The following is a 22,524-nucleotide window of genomic DNA, read 5'->3' as shown; positions in this document are numbered from 1 at the left end:
TATTTTTCCCCTATTCAAAATGTATACTCTGCATAAAAACATTATAAATATACATTGCACAATAAAAATCTAATAGATTTTAATGCGAATTTCAGCAAATAAACACCCTTAATGTGTTTATTCCTTTATTAAGATGTCCATGGTAATATTTATATTCACCGTGTCATTTAGGGAAACTCCTGAAATAAATGTGATATCTCTGAACTTTAATAATAAATCTAAATAAAATGCTCTAGTCGCGATGACTTCTGGGACTTCTAGAGTGAGATCAGTGCTCAAGTCTGCATCGGTGCGTCCTCGATATCAAGAACACATCCGAGAAGTTTCACGCGTCCTCCGTTTTTGTGATCTTGAGTATTGGAACTGAACTTTGACGTTACATGAAAACACAAGGACGCAAGACCGCTGAAGAACGCATATTGAGAAACAGCCCTAGTAAGTTGAAACCGTGTCAGTCCAGTTTTCAGTGTTTAAACTCAGTGTAGCTCAGTTCAGTGTGATGTAATAATCACTACTGAGAGTCCAAACACTACGATTTTGTTTAGATAAATTCGGGAAATCCTGAAAGAATCCTGAAGTCCTAGGCTAAAATCGATGATCTTTGATTGTTGGTTTGACATGATTACAGACAGATGCTTAGTGCTCGTTGCGATCAGATTTGTCCTCCGATGAGGTTCTGGCAGTGTCAGCAGATTTCAGACACTTTGCTGCAGTGTGACAACAGCTGAGCGTCAATCCAAGAACCAATAGGAGATCTGAATTTAATGATGCAATCCATGCGACAATTCAAACGACCGCAGGAAATGTTAAAACTGTTTTTTTCTTCCTGGCTTTATTATTGAGACACGCCGTATGCAAAATTGTTTCTGCAGATTGTTTGCTGGGAGGAATCATTTCAGAACGCGGGATAGTGAAAGTGTCACTGGTGGGTGACGTCAAACTCCAGGGGTGTTTTCTTTCGTGCTTGGCGCGTCTTCATTGTCGTTCAGTCTGACTTTATGACAACTGAGATCTTACAGGGTGACATGGGAGCCATGTTCATGCAGTCGTTCAGGATTATAAAAAAAATAGCATTTTATGCCAGCCTTTAGTCCAGGGATGGGCAAACTTGATCCTCGAGGGCCGGTGTCACTGCAGAGTTTTGTTCCAACACTAGTCAAACACACCTGAACAAACTAATCAGTGTCTTCAAGATCACTTGAACTCTATAGGGAGGTCTGTTTGAATAGGGTTGGAGCTAAACTGTGCAGGACACCGGCCCTCCAGGACCGAGATTGCCCACCCCTGCTTTAGTCTAAACAGTCTAAACACACACAAAAAAGTTAAGTTACCCATACTCGAAAATAGCTTTTGATCTGATTTCTGACATAAGTGAAAAGTGAGCGCACAAACACACACACACACACCTTTAGTTCAGGGAATCAAACCTACAACCGTTGAATTACAAGTTCAACTCCCTAACCAATGAAAACTAGCAGATGTTGATGACCTTGTGACATGGCAATCAGCATTTAAAGAGAAATGCAATTACATCTGTTTGTTGGTCGATGTATATCAGTAAAAGTGGCTGATTTGCTGATTTCCCTGTAACAAAGAGGCTTTACCTGTAGATGAGATTAAATGGAGTGTGACGATGACAGATATAGAGATACAGCTGAAGGCTAAATTAGGAGCCCTCCTGTGAAAGTTTAATTCTATTTCAAGTATTTCCCAAGTGACGTTAAACAGAGAAAAGAAATTGTTTACAGTATTTACTATAATATTTTTTTTTCTATGGAGAAAGTCTTATTTCTACTAGTTTGTTTAAAATAAAAGCAGTTTTTCTAAGTATTTAATGTCAATATTATTAGCTTTCTTAAGAAATGAAGATTGAAATAAAGACTTTCGTCCAATGACTTTCCTAATTAACCTAATTAAGACTTTAAATTGCACTTTAAGCTGAACACTAGTATTCATGAAAGTAAAAAACTATATAAATGAATAAATATGAAAGATAAAAAAATACATCTAAAATAAAATTAGGAAATTGGTTATTGGAAATTAAAACTATTGTTTAAATGGCTTTTAATGATTATTTAAGAACTAAGATTTAAAAAATTAGCAAAATAAGATTGCAAAACCTTATTTTTTAGGTTCAAGTTCATATATTTTATCGATGTGAAGACACCTGTCCATATTTATCAAGTTACATGTGTGTGTGTTTGTCTGTGTGTGTGTCTGTAAAGTGCGTTTTGAGCCCATGTTCAACTCAACATGTTTAGTTTAGTTAAATGATTAAACAAACACACAATGACACAGATAAAGTGACTTCCATCAAAACAAACACACACTTAACAGAAGCAGCGTTGTCTGTTCACAATGAATGCATTCTTTAGATCAGATCAATGCAATTCACAACTATGTGAAGTCTTTCAGCAGAAACTCCTAATAAGGAAGCTGCAGTGTGTGTCAGTTTCTGCGGGACTGAGCTGCTTCATAACACTGAAACACCAGGAATAAAACACACACACACACACACACACACACACACACACACATTTCTCATCTTTTGTGTCAGCTTTCAAAAAGGACTGATATTTTAATAACACACTGAACACATGAATAGATTAAAAACAAACAGGAAACAAAGGTCAAACGGATACACGCTGAAACTCTTCACATTTAAAGAGACAAAAGCTGATATGTTTTTTACTGCTCCACTCCCTTTCCTGAACATGCTCATGTGTTATATTGACAATAACAGTATTTTCCATGCGCTGTGTAATTTTACAGGAATTTTACACAACTGCTCTTCATTCATTCATTCATTTTATTTTCGTCCTAGTCCCTTTAATAATCTGGGGTCACCACAGTGGAATGAACCACCAACTTATCCAGCACATGTATTACGTAGCGGGTGCCCTTCCAAATTCAACTCATCACTGGGAAACATCCACACACACTCATTCACACACATACACTACGGACAATTTAGCATACCTAATTTACCTATTCACCAAAACACAATAGCACATGTGTTTGGACTGTAGGGGAAACCGGAGCACCCAGAGGAAACCCCCTCAAACACGGAGGGAACATGCAAACTCCACACAGAAATGCCAACTGACCCAGCCGAGGCTCAAACCAGCAACCTTCTTGCTGTGAGCTGATTGTGCCACCCACTGCGCCACCGTGACGCTAATGTATAATCAGTGAAACTGTATTGTTATGTTCATACCATTGAGCATCTTTACCAAGTCATATGACAACAATGAAACTCTGCATAAGCAAATGACACAGCATGATACTGGCCAAACGTACAGTCAGAGATTCTAAGAAACATTAGTTTTTTCTGGCCCAAGCAGGTTCTGTTACTATGTAAATATTGTGTGAAAAAACAGGGGAAATGTAATGTACATTTGAAGACAAAATTATAAGATCCTGTGAATTTTTATGGATGTTTGTCACCATATTTCAATTCTATTTCTCTTCTGGACAGATTTATTTTAGTCTGGCTGAAGTAAAAAAAAATAAGAATGATAGAGTGAAAATGTCTAAGGTCTACGCATGGGACGATAACCTTTTTCAATGTATACCGCGGTATGGAAACGTTAAGGTTTTATAACCGCCAACATTTTCTGCTATACCGTTCTTACAGTATATGCAAGACTTTATGTTTATGGTTATTTTGTTTTATTTTTTAGGACAACAGTATCTCCAGCTAAAAATATCCCTTGATTGCAGTTTTAAATTGTAAAGTAATCTGTGTTTTAGAAACAAATGAAGACAGCAGAGGTCAATGATTTATTTAAATTATTTAGCAGGACATGTTTACTGTTCCAAAATATTTAAAATGTTTCTCAAAATAAAATATTTTGTGTTCAAGAGGGAAAAAAGTTGTTTTTTTTTACCAAAGACTATATTTTAGAGCAGCGATCACAATACTGTAAAACCATGATATTTTTATCCAGGTTCTCATACCATCAGAATCTCATACCGGCTCATCCTTTACTAAGATCAATATTATCAGCCTACCTTAAGAATATATTATGTTTTGATTGGTTACATTATGAACCACTTGTATTCAATGACTTGCATAATTAATCTAGTTAAGTCATTAAATATTAGCTAGTAAAATATTATATACCGTCATCAGATTAAACAATTAGTTATTAAAACTATTATGTTTGAAAGTGTGTTGAAATAGTTAAAAAACAATACAAATTTCCAACAATTTTGTCTTCAACTGTAGTAATATTAGGTTAACTAGGCAAGTTAGGATAAGTTATTGTTAGGGCCAGACGGAATCTGCAGACATTTTTTGCTATTTCTGTGGAGAATTTTGGTAAAAATCTGCAGATTTCTGCAAAATTATCTTGGAAGTATCATAAATAAAACCTTAATATATGAAATAAAAAATAATATATTTTTTAACTTTTATTTAATGTGTAAAAGGCAAATCCAATTAGATCCACTTTATCTGGTAAACAAAGCAAGTTTGTCATACAATATACCTACTAAAAGACAGAAAATAGTACTGTACAAACCGCATTGTACATAAATCAGATGAGCATTTTCATATTAGTCAATAATAATACTGTAATTATTAAAAACTAAATACATATAGATTTACACACATTTACTCAAGTAAATAAACAGAATCAATGAGGGGCTAAAAATCTGTGGAAATCTGCTGAAAATCTGTGGAAAATCTGCTAAATTCAGTGCGTGCAGATTCCGTGTGGGTCTAGTTATTGTATATATTTGTTCAGTAGTAAATAAAAAAAAAACATATTGCTTAAGGGGCTAATAATGTTGACCTTAAAATGGTTTTTAAAAACTAAAAACTGCTTTTATTTTAGAAAAAAAACAAATAAGACTTTCTCCAGAATAAAAAACATTACAGGAAATACTGTGAAAATGTCCTTGAACTGTTAAACATCATTTGGGAAATAGTTGAAAAAGAAAAAAAATCACAGGAGGGCGAATAATTTTGAACTGTATGACTCTGTGGGTAGGAAAAGCCTTTGAAATGAAGCAGCCATATAAGGGGACGAGCAGAAGCTGAAGCGGTTCACTGATCTGTGAAAATATAAACCTGTACAGCAGAGACTGTTCTGGAAGTGTAAAACAATGATATGAACATCACTATTACAATCTACAGCAGAGAGACCGATCTCTGTTATGAGCAAACACACACACATAAGTCAAAAATTATTAGCCCTCCTGTGGATTTTATTTTACAGATATTTTCACAAATGATGTTTAACAGAGCAAGGAATTGTTTAGGTATTTCCTATATTGTTTTTTTTCTTCTGGAGAAAGTCTTATTTGTTTTGTTTCGGCTAGAGTTTTTAATTTTTAAAACAATTTTAAGGTCAAACTTATTAACCCCCTTTAGCTATATTTATTTTAATTGTCTACAGCAGTGGTTCTCAAAGTGGGAGCTGGGGCAACCCGAAGGGTCGCAGGGCAATGAAGGAGGGGGGGGGGGTCGCCTGGTGATTTCCAAAAATCTATTTATTTTTATTAAATCATAAGAATTACCATATTTTATCCATACCTACTGAAGACAAAAAATAGTCGTTTATAGTTACTATACACTATATAGCTACTATAGTAGCTTATAGTTACTAGTTCTATTGGATTGCGACTCCTGGGGTAATTACATTATATTGTAGGCACAGCAATAGCATCAGATGCAGCAGATTGATTTTATAACACCAGGTTAAACTTTCTGGCACATTTACAGCACTGACATAGATAAAAAATTAAATGAAGAAAGACTTGGGTCTGTTGGTGTGTGTGCCATTGCATGCAAGGTTTCTGTATTTATAACCACCTCAGAGGATATTGGGGGTCGTGAGTCACTGGCATTGTGACAATGCCAAGTTTTGGAACCCCTGGTCTACAGAACAAACCATCATTATACAATGACTTGCCTAACGTCACTTTAAGCTGAATCCTAGTATGCTTAAAAATATCTGGTCAAATATTATTTACTGTCATCATGGCAAAGATAAAATAAATCAGTTATTAGAAATGAGTTATTAAAATCATTATGTTTAGAAATGTGCTGAAAAAATGTCTTTCTGTTAAACAGATATTGGGGGAAAAAATATACAGGGGTGCTAATAATTCTGACCTTAACTGCATGTGCACATGTGGTTTTGTGAATTAAATTTATTGGAAATGCACATACAATCCTAAAATGCATCTAGCATTATCCCATGACTGATTTACAGGATTTAGTTTGAGCACTAGGCATTTGAACAAAAGTATTGTGAATGCTACAAAGTTTCAATAAGAAATATTTAGTGAATGCACTGAAAAAAATCATCTTGCAATTCACACAGTTTGCCTTAAAATATTTGAACATTGGAAATATGCTCCCAGGACTACATTTTTGAGAACCGACAAATATGACTATGTTGTCTTGTAGTTTTGGTTTTCCCAAGTCCAAGAGAGGTCCAAGTCCACATTTCAAATACGTAACTGGGGTACATTTTCTCATAATCTGTCATTTCTTGTAAATCCACCAGAGGGCGTGTACATTTCTGCATATGTTTATGTATTTCTCCTGCATGTCTGTGAGAGAAGTCGGTCAGCTTGTTGCCATGCATAATATATTAGCTTGATTTCAACTGACCCAAACTACTTCCTCAAACCCAACCAATATGTGTTCTCAAAAGCAAACTAGAAGAGATGTGCCATTTCAGTCACTTTACTTGGGTTTCGTTTTACCTGGTCCTTCGCTAGAGTCTAACCCATCGACTCCATGTCCCAAGTACAGCATCATTCAAGGTGAGCTTCCAAGCAAACCAGTGACACCGGAAAATCAATACATACGGAGGTAAGTGGACAGAGGTACCACTCCATAAATGCAGAAAAGCTAGTTCATGCTTTTATGACCTCTAGACTGGATTACTGTGATGCTCTGTTAGCTAATTGCCCATCATTTTCTATTAATGAACTTCAGTGCAAAATGCAGCTGCCAGAGTTCTTACCAGGTCTAGAATATATAACCCCAGTTTTATCTTCCTTACACTGGCTGCCAGTTAAGCTCTAGCCTAGTGGTTAGCGCGCTGAAATGTGTTGCAGTTGCACTTCAGGGCCTCCCGAGTTTGAATCCCAGCTCGAGGACATATCCCGCCCCTACCCCCTGTCTCTCTCCCACTTCACTTCCTGTTTATAATACTGTGCTATCTACTTAAAAAAAAGACCAAAAGTAAATCTTTTAAAAAAAAGATCAATCTCAAAACTCAGGGCTTCTGGTATTACCCAAAATAGCAAAGTCCACTAAAGGAGGTCGCGCCTTCGCATATATGGCTCCTATACTCTGGAATAGCCTTCATCATAATGTCATACAGACATCACCAACAGTATATACTATATAACTGCAGGTTAACTATGTTTATATAAAATAGCATTAACTGTTAGAAGCTATTCGCTACTAGTTAATTAGTTAAAGTTATTAGCAACTAATAAAATTATGATAATAACCTTACATTTTATGATTTTGATTGTAATGCAATAATGTGCACCTTTTGTAAAGCTGCTTTGGAACAAGAATTATTATGAATATAGTGCTATACATTTTCATTACTGTAAAATGCTTCTTGGTTTAAGAACTTTTCGATATTTAGACTATAGAAACAAGACAAAAATCATTTTGTGCTGTGTGTTAGTTTGTTTCTTTAGTGCCAAAAATACAGTGGTATTTAAATTGCTCCTTGCTAAACAATCAAGACTGCCAAAGGCCAAAAATAGTTGTTTAATTGGAGGCCATGTGAGCAGGGGGGGGCAAAATGCAGTTATTTTAAGCGCTTTGGGGGTTTACATGAGGAGAGTTTGTATATACAGGCCGGTGTTAATGATCTCCGTCTACAGCGGCTCACTGACGCCCCGACACCTGCTGCTGCTGCAAACCACACACCACAGCATACACACTCGTTCAAACACACACACACTGAACAAGACAATCCCAGACCCTGCTCAGAATGCCATATGTTCACATATATGATGCGTTTAAATGCACATTCTTGCAGTGTTATACTTAATAAGCGGGAAAGGTCAGGATTTAAGTGAAACCTGATCGGGAAGCTAACATTCAGTAAGCAATGAGTGCATTTATATTCAGATCATGTTAAGTAAAGCAAGATTTGTCTCCACATTTATTCATTCATTCATTTTCTTGTCGGCTTAGTCCACACACACACTCATACACTACGGACAATTTAGCCTACCCAATTTACCTGTACCGCATATCTCTGGACTGTGGGGGAAACCGGAGCACCCGGAGGAAACCCACGCAAAGGCAGGGAGAACATGCAAACTCCACACAGAAATGCCAACTGAGCCGAGGTTCGAACCAGCGACCTTCTTGCTGTGAGGCGACAGCACTACCTACTGCGCCACTGCCAGTGAAATTTGAGTAATAAGCAAAAATCTACATACTGATCAGCACACTTCCGGTGTGTGGTACATTGCCTTTCCGTAAGGAATCTGTAATTGTAAATTTGTTTCGGGACTTGTAAAAGTGTTTTGCGTCTTGTTAATTTTTTTTCTAAAATGTAAATTTGTTTCGTCCTTGGTAAAATAGTTTTTCCTATTTAATTGTGTCTGATGATAGGTAAAAATGTTTAGCAAAATGTACATTTCCCTCGAGCTTTGTAAAAATGTTTTACACTTTTTGTAATTTTTTACAAAATTGTGTTTTTGCACGTCCAGGCCACCGTAGTTTCCCCATCAGTGATGTACGCTAGAGGTTTATGTTACATCTAATGTTGATAAACAATGTTTATTTCATGACTTTCATACTGGTGTTTATTAGCTGTGTGAATGACACTGAGCTCCTTCTACTGATACACTTTCCTGCTTGCGGGAAATCTAGTTTGTGATGAGCTTTGGTTCATTATGTAACTTTCTCAATATCACCACCTGCACATGACTTTGTTAAAGTGTCTTTCTCTGTAACAAAAGATGTGAAGATGTTGGCAGTTCAAAATACAGACATATTACATCTATACATTAATGAAATTTGGTAGTTTACTGTAAAAATTAGATTTTTTTTTTTACGGTTTGTACCGTATTTTTAATGGTGAAATACTGGCAACCACAGCTGCATTTTTTTTTTGTTTTTGTTTTTTTTTACAGTGTCTGATGGAGGAATCACCTGTTTCCATTTGATAAGAATGGCTCGTCTAGCTAAAAGAGTAGAAAAAGCAATACCTTAAAAAAGTTCGATTAATAATTTATTCATTCATTCATTTTCTTGTTGGCTCTAGTCCCGTTATTAATCCGAGGTCGCCACAGCGGAATGAACCACCAACTTATCAAGCACGTTTTTACGCAGCAGATGCCCTACCAACCACAACCCATCTCTGGGAAACATCCACACACACTCATTCACACACACACACACACTAGGGACAATTTAGCCTACCCAATTCACCTGTACCGCATGTCTTTGGACTGTGGGGGAAACGGGAGCACCCGGAGGAAACCCACGCGAACGTAGGGAGAACATGCAAACTCTGACCCAGCCAAGGCTCGAACCAGCCACCTTCTTGCTGTGAGGAAATAGCACTACCTACTGCGCCACTGCGTCGCCTCAATTAATAAAGTAGATGTAAATAAATTAATTAGATATATAACTTTGGTTCACTGAGGCATATTACCGAACATAAAAACTTGACCCCCCTGATCGCCAATGTTTAACTCGCACCCTGATTACAAAGGCAAACAATTATTTGTTCTTAATGACATGCACAGATGAATTATGCACCACAAAACTAGCGACGTGAGCTGACAGAATCAAAAGGATTAGTTTTGATTTCATGTGTACTTCAAACAGCAAATTTCACTGTCAATGGTCATGGCTTGATAAACAAGAGAGCGTCACAATCAGTTTCAGTCGGTCCAGAAGGCAAACATGGTTTACATTTCTCTCCTGATGACAGACAGCGCTGAATCTGTCCATCTCAACTATCTTTCACTAGGAACTTTGCTGTTATGGTATGTTTCCATGGCAACCGCGGGAGGTGTTCATGCAGTTCAGTTGCGCGTGAACGTCAGACCAGAGCGAGTTTCCACAAGGACACAGATGAGCTACAGACGCTTTACACTGCACTAAATACTTTCCACTGTCGGAACAGAAGCACACTGACCCACACTAACCAGACCCAAACCCCAGTGGGTCATATTTATTCTGGCCACGTTAACAGAAGCACACTGAAAAACACTAAACTGAGGACGAAACACGCGCTGTGGGAAACCTGAGGCCTGCTGCACAAAGCCAGTTTGAGTTTTAAGCAGATAAGATCAAGTATATGTCAGTCTGAAATCAGCCCCTATGCCCTCATTCACTATTCACTACATCACCCCACTAGCGTAACTGACTAATGGTGTGGGACTGGCTGTTTGTTGCACTCTTGTGTCATGTGATTGGTTGTTTGGTGCACTCATGTGTCGTGATTGGTTGTTTGGTGCACTCATGTGTCATGTGATTGGCTGTTTGGTGCACTCATGTGTCGCGTGATTGGCTGTTTGCTGCACTCTTGTGTCGTGATTGGTTGTTTGGTGCACTCATGTGTCATGATTGGTTGTTTGGTGCACTCATGTGTCGCGTGATTGGCTGTTTGCTGCACTCTTGTGTCGTGATTGGTTGTTTGGTGCACTCATGTGTCATGATTGGTTGTTTGGTGCACTCATGTGTCGCGTGATTGGCTGTTTGCTGCACTCTTGTGTTGTGATTGATTGTTTGGTGCACTCATGTGTCATGATTGGTTGTTTGGTGCACTCATGTGTCATGTGATTAGTTTTTGGTGCACTCACGTCATGTGATTGGTTGTATGGTGCACTCGTGTATCATGTGATTGGTTGCTTGGTGCACTCACGTGGTGTGATTGGCTGTTTGCTGCACTTATGTGTCATGTGATTGGCTGTTTGCTGCACTTATGTGTCATGTGATTGGCTGTTTGCTGCACTTATGTGTCATGTGATTGGCTGTTTGCTGCACTTATGTGTCATGTGATTGGCTGTTTGCTGCACTTATGTGTCATGTGATTGGCTGTTTGCTGCACTTATGTGTCATGTGATTGGCTGTTTGCTGCACTTATGTGTCATGTGATTGGCTGTTTGCTGCACTTATGTGTTATGTGATTGTCTGTTTGCTGCACTCTTGTGTCGTGATTGGCTGTTTGGTGCACTCATGTGTCATGTGATTGGTTGTTTGGTGCACTCATGTCATGTGATTGGTTGTTTGGTGCACTCGTGTCATGATTGGCTGTTCGCTGCACTTATGTGATTGGCTGTTTGGTGCACTCATCTGTCGTAAGTGGTTGTTTGGTGCACTCATGTGTCATGTGATTGGGTGTTTGGTGCACTCTTGTGTCGTGATTGGTTGTTTGGTGCACTCATGTGTCATGTGATTGGTTGTTTGGTGCACTCATGTCATGTGATTGGTTGTTTGGTGCACTCGTGTCGTGATTGGCTGTTCGCTGCAATCATGTGATTGGCTGTTTGGTTCACTCATCTGTCGTAAGTGGTTGTTTGGTGCACTTATGTGTCATGTGATTGGCTGTTTGCTGCAGTCATGTGTCGTGTGATTGGCTGTTTGCTGCACTCTTGTGTCATGATTGGCTGTTTGCTGCACTCTTGTGTCATGATTAGTTATTTGGTGCACTTACTGGGTATGACTGGCTGTTTGCTGCACGTGTGATTGGCTGTTTGCTGCAGTCATGTGTCGTGTGATTGGCTGTTTGCTGCACTCTTGTGTCATGATTGGCTGTTTGCTGCACTCTTGTGTCATGATTAGTTATTTGGTGCACTCACGGGGTATGACTGGCTGTTTGCTGCACGTGTGATTGGCTGTTTGCTGCACTCATGTCATGTGATTGGCTGTTTGCTGCACTCGTGTGTCATGTGATTGGCTGATTGCTGTACATGTCACACTTTCAGATGTATGTAGTCCAGAGAGTCACAAACTCTAGATTCAAACATGAGTTAACAGAGAATGTTTATACTAAGCATTGTTAAACTACATAATCTGATCATCTTATCCAGCATGGTAACAATTTTGGTCAATTTAAAGAGACAAAAATGATAAGGCAGACACAGATATTTTTTAACTGCCTATATAGAGAGGTAGTTGTAAAAAAAATGAAGAGCCGTGTCTCTGTTTGAGAGTTTGCACAATGTAATTAGCTCATTCTTTTAATACAATAGTCTGACAGAGAATCTGAAGACCAATCAGAGGAGAACAAAACAGAAAACAACTGTGAGCAGCAAGGCCACAATCACTCAGCATCTTAAAGCAACAGCTGTCTATAAATAACACACATTCAGCTTTAGACTAGAGACGTTGGTTTAGATAGTTATTTCTAGATTTATGGAAAGCCATTTTTTTAAAGTCACACTTTTTAAGTCACATATGAAAATTGGGTTTGAAAAGTAAATATTTGAAAAACAAAATTGACTGCATTCTGGTTGGTTAAAGCAAGCAGTAAAGTAGAAATGTTATAGTAATTGTTCAAAATAGCATTTAAATGGAATTATAACTCACAAGTTCACATTTCATTCAATATTTGTCATATGTTCGTAATTTAATTGTAAAAACTGACTAGGAATATAGGAGTGAAATATACGTGTCAAACTGATATGCATATTGAGTGTATTTTATTTTTTTTAAAATAACGTGTTCTTCCAGTTTTGGTGACTTTTGAACTCATGAATACAAATATACACTAACCGGCCACTTTATTAGGTACACCTATTAAACTGCTCGTTAGCACAAATTTCTAATCAGCCAATCACATGGCAGCAAAAAAAAGAATTTGGCATCAACAACATGAAAGCATGAATCCATCTTCTGATGGCTACTTCCAGCAGGATAATGCTCCATGTCAAAAAGCGTGAATCATCTCAGACTGGTTTCTTGAACATGACAATGAGTTCACTGTACTCAAATGGCCTCCACAGTCACCAGAACTCAATTCAATAGAGCACCTTTGGGATGTGGTGGAGCAGGAGATTGGCATCATGGATGTGCAGCTGACAAATCTGCAGCAACTGTGTGATGCTATCATGTCAATATGGAGCAAAATCTCTGAGGAATATTTCCAGTAGCCTGTTGAATCTATGCCACAAAGGATTAAGGCAGTTCTGAGGACAAAATGAGTTCCAACATGGTACTAGCAAGGTGTACCTAATAAAGTGGCCGGTGAGTGTATAAATATATATATATATATATATATATATATATATATATATATATATATATATATATATATATATATATATATATATATAGTTGAAAACAAATTATATTTATATATACATGTTCAAAAGGAAAAAAAAGTTAGATGTCTGGTTTTTCCACCAAAAATTGATTATTTAACTTTTCTTCTGAAGTTTAAACATCGTTATAGTGTGCTGTCTGAAATAATCCAGAGCAAATCAATATTTTCTTGTAAATAAAAAATTGTTTGCAGCATTAAAAACAAAATATGTGCAGAAGTATTAGAGCAGAGGAGAGTCTGGTTGACCTTGCCTTAATAAGGAGATCCGACAGAGTCTCTGGCAGAAGAAAAGAGAAAGAAGAGAAGGCAGATCCTCACAACTCACAATTTACAACCACAAACACACACACACACACACACACACACAAAGATACACATAAATATGTGCACACACAAACGCGTGCGTGCAGACAGTGATTCAGCACAGACCTCTGTCTCTTTCTCAACACAGCAACAAAAGTGGGCCGATATTTATAGAGGAAGCATCAACACCGTGTCTTCCCCACATTCAGGTGAGAGAAGAAACACACACACACACACACACACACAGGATAAAGAAACTGGGCTTAAAGGCATAAAAACAACAACAATTTCTGATTTGTCCATCGTTCGACAGCACTTTCTTCAGTTTTGCTCATTCTTATACTATTTGCCCTTCCAGCTGCAACCCAGCACTGGGAAACATCCATACACACTCATTCACACACATACACTAAGGCCAATTTGGCTTATTCAATTCACCAATAGCGCATGTCTTTGGACTGTGGGGGAAACCGGAGCACCCGGAGGAAACCCTCGCCAACACGGGCGAACATGCAAACTCCACACAGAAATGCCAGCTGACCCAGCCGGGACTCGAACCTGCGACCTTCTTGCTGTGCTAACCACTGAGCCACCGTGCCGTTGCAGTGTTAAAAGCATATTTAAAATGCCATTATTAGAAGCACACACATATAATGAGAGTAAGACGGTGTCATCAAATCATCACTCTACCCACCATCAGAACATAAACTGCAGGAGTAGAACTCAAAGACGAACTCAAATGACCCGAACTGGCAGACAAACATCTCGACAGCATGATGTTCAGGGCATACGCGCGTGGGCCGTTTCTGCAGCCCAGACCCTCATGCATTAAACATCAGCATTTCAATGAGACGCATCATCAGAAAACCGTGCGAGTCTCACTGTACTCGGATCAGCTCAGTCTTTCCAGCAAACCCTCTCTGAACTCTGGCAAACTCCACACACTGACGGACTGACTGACAGACAGCATGTGCGCAAATCAATAACCAGCAAAACCTGACTGCACGTGGCTCCGGCACACACACACACACACACACACACACACACATATACAGTTGAAGTCAGAACTATTAGCCCCTTCAGTATATTTTTCCGCCAATTTCTGTTTAATGGAAATATTTTTGTAGCACATTTCTAAACGTTATAGTTATGATGACATAGTTATGATGACAGCACATAATATTTGACTAGATATTCCTCAAGACACTAGTATTCAGCTTAAAGAGACATTTAAAGGCTTATCTAGGTTAATCGGGCAAGTCGTTGTATAACAGTGGATTTGTTCTGTCGACAATCTGCAATAAATAAAGCTTAAAGGGGCTAATAATATTGAGCTTAAAATGTTTTTTAATAAATTAAATACTGCTTTTATTCTAGCCGAAATAAAACAAATCAGACTTTTTCCAGAAGAAAAAATATTATCAAACATACTGTGAAAAATTCCTTGCTCTATTAAACATCGTTTGGGAAATATTTAAAAAATAATGTATAAAATTAGCAGGAGGGTGAATAATTTTGACTTTAACTGTATATATACACACACATACATACAGTTAAAGTCAAAATGATTAGCGCTCCAGTAAAGTTTTTATTCTTTTAAAAATATTTTTATATAGTAATAAAGAAACACTTATTTATTTTAGTTTGGTTGTAATTATAGCAGTTTTACTTATTTATTGTTTTCATTTTAAGGTCAATATTATTAGCCCAGTTTTAAGATCAATATTATTAGTTCACATTTTGTTTAGTTAAAAATAAGCAAACTGAGGAGAAGAGAAAATCTCCTTAAAAATCGTCCAAATTAAGCTCCAGCAATACATATTACTGATCCAATTTGGTTTTTTGTTTTCAACTTCAAAAATGTTTTGATATAATTATAATAGGAAATGTACAAAAAATGTATTAGTAATTATTTTGTACTAGGAAATGTGCTTTTAAAATGATTTTAAAATATATAAAAAAAACAATTCAACACATTTTAAAACATATTTGATTGCATTATATCAAATGTATTACTGTATCTATATGAATTAATATTTTAACTCATTTCTAATAAGACACGGTGGCTCAGTGGTTAGCAATATTCGCCTCACAGCAAAAAGGTCACTGGGTCAGTTGGTATTTCTGTATGGAGTTTGCATGTTCTCCCTGTGTTGGTGTGGGTGTCCTCTGGGTGCTCTGGTTTCTCCCACAGTCCATAGACATGGGCTATAGGGGAGCTGGATGAATTAAATTGGCCGTAGTGTATATAAGTGAATGAGTGTGTATGGATGTTTCCCAGTGCTGGGTTACTGTATATGCTAAACACATTACCTCATAACCGATCAATTTGACAAGCTTTTTTCTACCAAACTGTATATTTAGCTTATACTTTATAATATAGGGCCCTTCTACAAAACCTAACCTCTAATATATTTTTTGACAATAGCCAACAATACAGTTTTATTTGTTTTTCTCTTACAATATTAGATATCTGCATTAGATTACTTAAAGATCATGCTCCGAGTAGATATTTAGCACATTTCCTATTATAAATAGGATGGCACAATGGCTCAGTGCTTAGCATCGCGTCCCGGCTGGGACAGTTGGAGTTCCTGTGTGGAGTTTGCATGGTCTCCTTGTGTTTGCATGGGTTTCCTTTCGGGTGTTCTGGTTTCCCCCACAGTGCGCGATAGGTCAATTGGATAAACTAAATTGGCCATAGTATACGATTATGTATATGAGATTGTCAGAGTGTTTCCCAGTACTGGGCTGTGGCTGGAAGGGCATCCACTGTGTAAGACATATGCTGAATAAGTTGGCGGTTCATTCCACTGTGGTGACCCCTGAAAAATAAGTGACTAAGCTGAAGAATTAAGCTGACTAAGCTGAAAATTATTGAATAAATAATTTCTAATAACTCATTTCTTTTAGTTTAAAGTGCACTTTAAAGACTAAACTAGATTACAGAAATAGGAGGGGGGGGATAAAAAAGGGGGGCTAATAATATTAACTTTAAAATTGTTTTTATTTATTAAAACTGCTATAATTACAGCCAAACCAAAAGAAATAAGCCTTTCTCTAGACGAAAAAATATTAAAGGAAATTACTGTGAACATTTCCTAGGTCTTTTTTTAACTTTATTTATAGAACATTTTGAATAACACTTAATAGTGTACAACATGTATATTTATGAACAAAATACTAATGACTTTTTTAGAAAACGAACTACAATTTCCCAGGAGAGCTAATTATTTTGACTTCAACACAAACACACACACACACACACACACACACACACACACACACACACACACACACACACACACACACACACACATGCACATGTGGTACCTTTATATTTCTCTCTGACGTTCTCGTAGGCTTGAATGAAGTCCTGCTCGTCTGCGTTGGGTGGCAGGCAGAAGGGCTCGTACATGGCCATCAGTCTGTGTGTGTGTGTGAGCCGGTAAAGGATGAGCACCACTGTATGAGAGAGAGTGTGCGTTTGTGTGTGTGTGTGTGGCAGCGCAGTGATTTCTATCTCTCGCTCTAAACTTCATTCCTGCAGCCACCAAGGCCACGCCCCCTCTTTCCTGACTGGGAAATAGCAGCAGAGCCTGTGAAGCCCCGCCTCTTAAAGGCACAGCACATCAATATATAAATAGAATGAGTCAGACACACCTCTTAGTCAGTCTGGCACACAAGTTTAGAAAGTTGCTAATGTACTTTGTATTCAGCTATGTTCGAAAAGAAATACACTTGCTGAGTATTTCATTAAAGATTTACATGTATATGTTCAAAGCTATCATTTTATTATTAGGTCATAAGTGTCATTTTTTAAATTGAGATGTATATATCATATGAAAGATGAATTAATAAGATTTCCATTATTTAATGGATTGTATAGGAGGGTAATATTTGGCTGAGATAAAACTATTTGAAACACATGAAATCTGAGGGTTCAAAAAAAAATCTAAATTTTGAGAAAATCTTAATTAAAGTTGTCCAAATTAAGTTCTTAACCATTCTTAACTAAAGTTCTTAACGCTATGTGATCGCTACCACTGTGACGTCTATCAGACGTTAGATTTTAGTTGCCATACCTGACGAATAAATGTCAGTATTTGACGTCAATTACGTGACGTGAGCTGCTGACCGTGAGCTGTATTCACAGAGAGGGCACGCACGCGCTCTACGTAATGATAGATGCACGCGTGTCTACTTAGTGAACAGAACCTGCATTTGTTGCGAGTAACAGGTAATACAGTTGTAAACAATATTTAGTTTGTGGCACAGAGTGATCGTTTGGGAGCCGCGCGCAAAGTATGAACAAGTAATTAGCTGTCAAAATGAAACCAAAAGTGTGCACTTAATTTAAATGATCAAATCGCATTTAAAAGTTATGATTAGGACAAGCATTTGATATGTTTTTCTTTCATAGCGAACACAGAGTTGTGCATGAAAATAAATGTTTACAATGTCAGTATAACTACTCTAGCCTATATATTGTTGAATATAATCGGATCATGGCAAATGTCTGATTTTACCAGTGAATAAATTTGTCTAATATGACAGATTGCAAGCATATATCTCAAACATAATAATTCAACATCAGAATTATTATAAGTAGAATAGAATTATTTATAGAAACCAGTAGATCTACACATCATATTATTGTCTATGTTGTGCCATTTGTTTTTACCATACCTTTATTTTTCATCTACAGACTTGTGAGAAAATCGTGACCTTTATTTTAAGCAAAAAAAATCGCGATTCTCATTTTAGCCAGAATCGTGCAGCTCTAACGTCAATATAATGTTGGTTTAAGATTTTGACTCAACGTTGGATTTTGGTCACTTTTAAACACAACCTAAAATCAACCAAATATCAACGTCATTTGACGTCATTATTGGACACCAAAATAGCGCTGTCCTTTGACACTGGTGACCTAAATCTAACCCAATATTAACGTTTTATGACAGTGTGCGTCTCTGCTGGGTACATTTGGAAGTAAATGTCTGAAAAATAATCTGAAATCGCATATTCACTGAGCGTAAAGTATGAAACAAATACTATAGCTGTTGTGTTACCATGGCTTGAAGTAATCTGTTGTGTTAATACTACAGGTTCTGTGGTAACACAACAACTATAGTAATGACCCAATACTGTAGTTTCCAAAAATATTGTAGTATATTATACTATAATACACCACGGTTTACTGTAGTAAAAACTAAACCATGCAACAGTATTTATTACAGTTTTCTACTAAAAAAACAAATATGGGTCAAAAACCTTTAAAAGTTTCAGATGTGACAGATGTCATGCACCAAGTTGTAATTTGAGTCATATGTTCTTTATGTGCCCTCTATTACAGAATTATTGGGTTAATTATTTTACAATTATGTCCAAGGTGTTGCAGGTAAATATAAACCCATCCCCTGATGTTGCCATTTTGGGGGTTCCAAAGATTTGGTCCCAATTCAATTATAAACAACTTAATGTTTTGGCCTTTACCTCACTAATAGCCAGGCGTCGTATACTACTTCACTGGAAATCAAATAAGCCTCCAACTACATCCCAATGGCTTGTGGATACCATGCATTTTCTTAAGTTGGAAAAGGTTAAATGCTCTGGGAAAACTATTTTCTTTAAAAAGTGGCAATGTTTTATTACTTACTTTAACTCTCTTAAGGTATTGCCTTCCATTTAATAGATGCACTCCCCTGAGTTCCCTCCCTTTTTAATTTATTTCGTATTAATTAAACTTTTTTGTTTTATCTAATACTATTTTATACCGTTTAATTGTAAATATTAATTTCAACATTGACAATGTATCTGAACATTTGATTGTGATTTTTGGTTGTAATTTTCAGTACACTTAATACTCATGTTTCTATTTTTCTTTTCCTCTTATTATTATCATTATTATTATTATTATTAATATTTCTCTTTTTTATTATATATATATTTTTGTTATTATTATTTTTTTGTCTCTTTTAAAAAAGAAAAAGAAAAAGAATGATATGTAACTTTCTGTACTGATGTAATGTTTGTTTTTTTCACAATAAACAATATAAACATAAAAACCTTTAAAAGTTTGACAGAGAAAGTAATACTGGAACATGGTAAAATGTGTAAGTGCCAATGAAGCACCTCTAGTTGCGCCGGTTCATTACCACTGACACATTTTCCCATGTTCCTGTTTTACTTTCTCTCTCAAGCTATCAAAAGTTTAGACGGTTTTCCCCCAAAATAAAAAATGAGATAATTGAATGTCCCGCTGTGATAACAGTGTATCATAGCACTGTTTAAATTGCTTATCACATACAGGATATACTGTCAGATACTATAATTAAACAATAGCAGGAAGCATACAGCGTACACTGAGTAGGCAGGATTCTCAGAATGCACTGCATGAAATACTGGAGCACAACTACTCAGTGTGTCTGACTTCTATTTCAGGTCTCACAAAAACAAAAAAAATGCACTCTATGATGTTAACATTTCTTTGAATTAGACTGATATCTTTATACACAAAAATCGCATCAACAACTATAATTGGAAACAGTACTTCAACATAAGTTAAACATTAGAATTTGTAGATAAAATGAACACTAGGGGGCAGTATAATGACAACAACTTTTGTTTCTTTACACACGAATGATATTTACAGGAACATATAGGATTATTTTTGTGCGGTTCTTTGCACGACACCAAATAAACACCATTAAACAATTTAAGGCTGTCTATGATATGTAATAATATTTATCTAGCTCCATATATGTACTTCTCTGGCATGCTCAGTTTGCCTGTAGTTCACTTTGTACGGTTTTTGTGCTTCAGAAAGCTCGTGTTCGAGTCCAGTGAAGCACCCTTCTACAAAAGTGGCAGTGCATTTTTCTCTTACGCCTGCTTTTGAAAACACTATTGGTTGGGTTAAGGGAAGGATTTAGCTCAGTGGTTCATTAGCTGACCTGTATGACAAGCCCCGCCTTCTCCTGGACATGTACAAGAAGGACGTCTATCTAAAACACAACAAAGCACAACCTAAGCAACGTATTTCAGATTCGCACAAATGTAGACAGTGCCCTCTAGTGGATTTGTTATTTGAAACGTGCAAGGAAACACACCCTGAGTAACGTATTTCAGATTCACACAAATGTATGCAGCGCCCTCTAGTGGATTTGTCACCTGAAACGTGCAACAAAACACACCCTAAGTAATGTGTTTCAGATTCGCACAAATGTAGACAGCGCCCTCTAGTGGATTTGTCATCTGAAATGTACAACAAAACACACCCTATGTAACGTATTTCAAATGTAGACAGTGTCCTCTAGTGGATTTGTCACCTGAAACGTGCAACGAAACACACCCTAAGTAACGTGTTCCAGATTCACACAAATGTATGCAGCGCCCTCTAGTGGATTTGTCACCTGAAACGTGCAACAAAACACACCCTAAGTAATGTGTTTCAGATTCGCACAAATGTAGACAGCGCCCTCTAGTGGATTTGTTATTTGAAACGTGCAAGGAAACACACCCTGAGTAACGTATTTCAGATTCACACAAATGTAAAATGCGCCCTCTAGTGGATTTGTCACCTGAAACGTGCAACGAAACACACCCTAAGTAACGTGTTTCAGATTCGCACAAACGTAGAAAGCACCCTCTAGTGGATTTGTCATCTGAAATGTACAACAAAACACACCCTATGTAATGTATTTCAAATGTAGACAGTGTCCTCTAGTGGATTTGTCATCTGAAATGTACAACAAAACACACCCTATGTAATGTATTTCAAATGTAGACAGTGTCCTCTAGTGGATTTGTCATCTGAAATGTACAACAAAACACACCCTATGTAATGTATTTCAAATGTAGACAGTGTCCTCTAGTGGATTTGTCACCTGAAACGGGCAACGAAACACACCCTAAGTAACGTGTTTCAGATTCGCACAAACGTAGACAGCGCCCTCTAGTGGATTTGTCACCTGAAACGTGCAACAAAACACGCCCTAAGTAATGTGTTTCAGATTCGCACAAATGTAGACAGCGCCCTCTAGTGGATTTGTTATTTGAAACGTGCAAGGAAACACACCCTAAGTAACGTATTTCAGATTCACACAAATGTATGCAGCGCCCTCTAGTGGATTTGTCACCTGAAACGTGCAACGAAACACACCCTAAGTAACGTGTTTCAGATTCGCACAAACGTAGACAGCGCCCTCTAGTGGATTTGTCATCTGAAATGTACAACAAAACACACCCTATGTAATGTATTTCAAATGTAGACAGCGCCCTCTAGTGGATTTGTCACCTGAAACGTGCAACGAAACACACCCTAAGTAACGTGTTTCAGATTCACACAAACGTAGACAGCGCCCTCTAGTGGATTTGTCATCTGAAATGTACAACAAAACACACCCTATGTAATGTATTTCAAATGTAGACAGCGCCCTCTAGTGGATTTGTCACCTGAAACGTGCAACAAAACACACCCTAAGTAACATATTTCAAATGTAGACAGCGCCCTCTAGTGGATTTGTCATCTGAAACATGCATTGAAACTTACATTGTTTATGTTTCACAAAAATGTAGACTGAAGCACGTATTCCAAAACAGCTAGGGCTAAATTTAATACACATAGTGAAGTCTATGTGAATGTAGATGCTTCTTTTAAGCAGTAGTAGGCAGTGTTCAGTGTGCTAGAGTTCACTTTAAACAAGTTTTATTCAAACAAGTCCTGCTCAACGACTCTTTCACTAGCCTGGCTGAAACTTTCAGAAGTGCCTACAGATAGGTGTTTTGTTAAACAGGTGTGTGTGCCGTCATGCTCTGTGAACATGTGTGAGTGTTTCCTGTCAGACTGGTGATAAAACCACTCCATTCATCAACACAAGCTAATAACATGCTTTTCTTACTTGATTTTTCGTCTTATTTCTAGCCCAAATATCTAAAA

The 22,524-nt window shown here is 37.2% G+C and overlaps 1 protein-coding gene and 1 long non-coding RNA gene across 16 annotated transcripts in view; both read right to left on the bottom strand.

The window, feature by feature from the left end:
* Positions 1–22,524, bottom strand: part of plecb (plectin b) — a 246,898-nt gene that overhangs the window by 205,924 nt on the left and 18,450 nt on the right. For 10 of the 15 annotated variants that reach the window (XM_073925724.1, XM_073925725.1, XM_073925727.1 and 7 more), the window contains exon 1: positions 16,917–17,104. The exons of the other annotated variants lie outside the window; for them this stretch is intronic. In XM_073925724.1, coding sequence (XP_073781825.1) covers positions 16,917–17,007 — 91 coding nt within the window. In that variant the 5' untranslated portion in view covers positions 17,008–17,104. Of the gene's footprint in view, positions 1–16,916; positions 17,105–22,524 lie in introns of those variants that run through there. 15 annotated transcript variants of the gene reach the window in all.
* LOC141378151 (uncharacterized) overlaps positions 19,555–22,524 on the bottom strand; it is a 3,932-nt gene continuing 962 nt past the window's right edge. The window contains exons 1-4 of the long non-coding RNA XR_012391949.1: positions 21,990–22,524; positions 21,725–21,906; positions 21,274–21,472; positions 19,555–20,864 (exon numbers count right to left, since the gene is read on the bottom strand). The exon at positions 21,990–22,524 is cut by the window's right edge and continues 962 nt beyond it. This is a non-coding gene — a long non-coding RNA (uncharacterized lncRNA). The remainder of the gene's footprint in view (positions 20,865–21,273; positions 21,473–21,724; positions 21,907–21,989) is intronic.

The sequence above is a fragment of the Danio rerio genome, chromosome 16 (assembly GCF_049306965.1).
Source record: "Danio rerio strain Tuebingen ecotype United States chromosome 16, GRCz12tu, whole genome shotgun sequence".
NCBI lineage: Eukaryota > Metazoa > Chordata > Actinopteri > Cypriniformes > Danionidae > Danio > Danio rerio.
The sequence above is the reverse complement of the archived record's forward strand: the minus strand, read 5'-3'. Positions and strand labels throughout refer to the sequence as shown.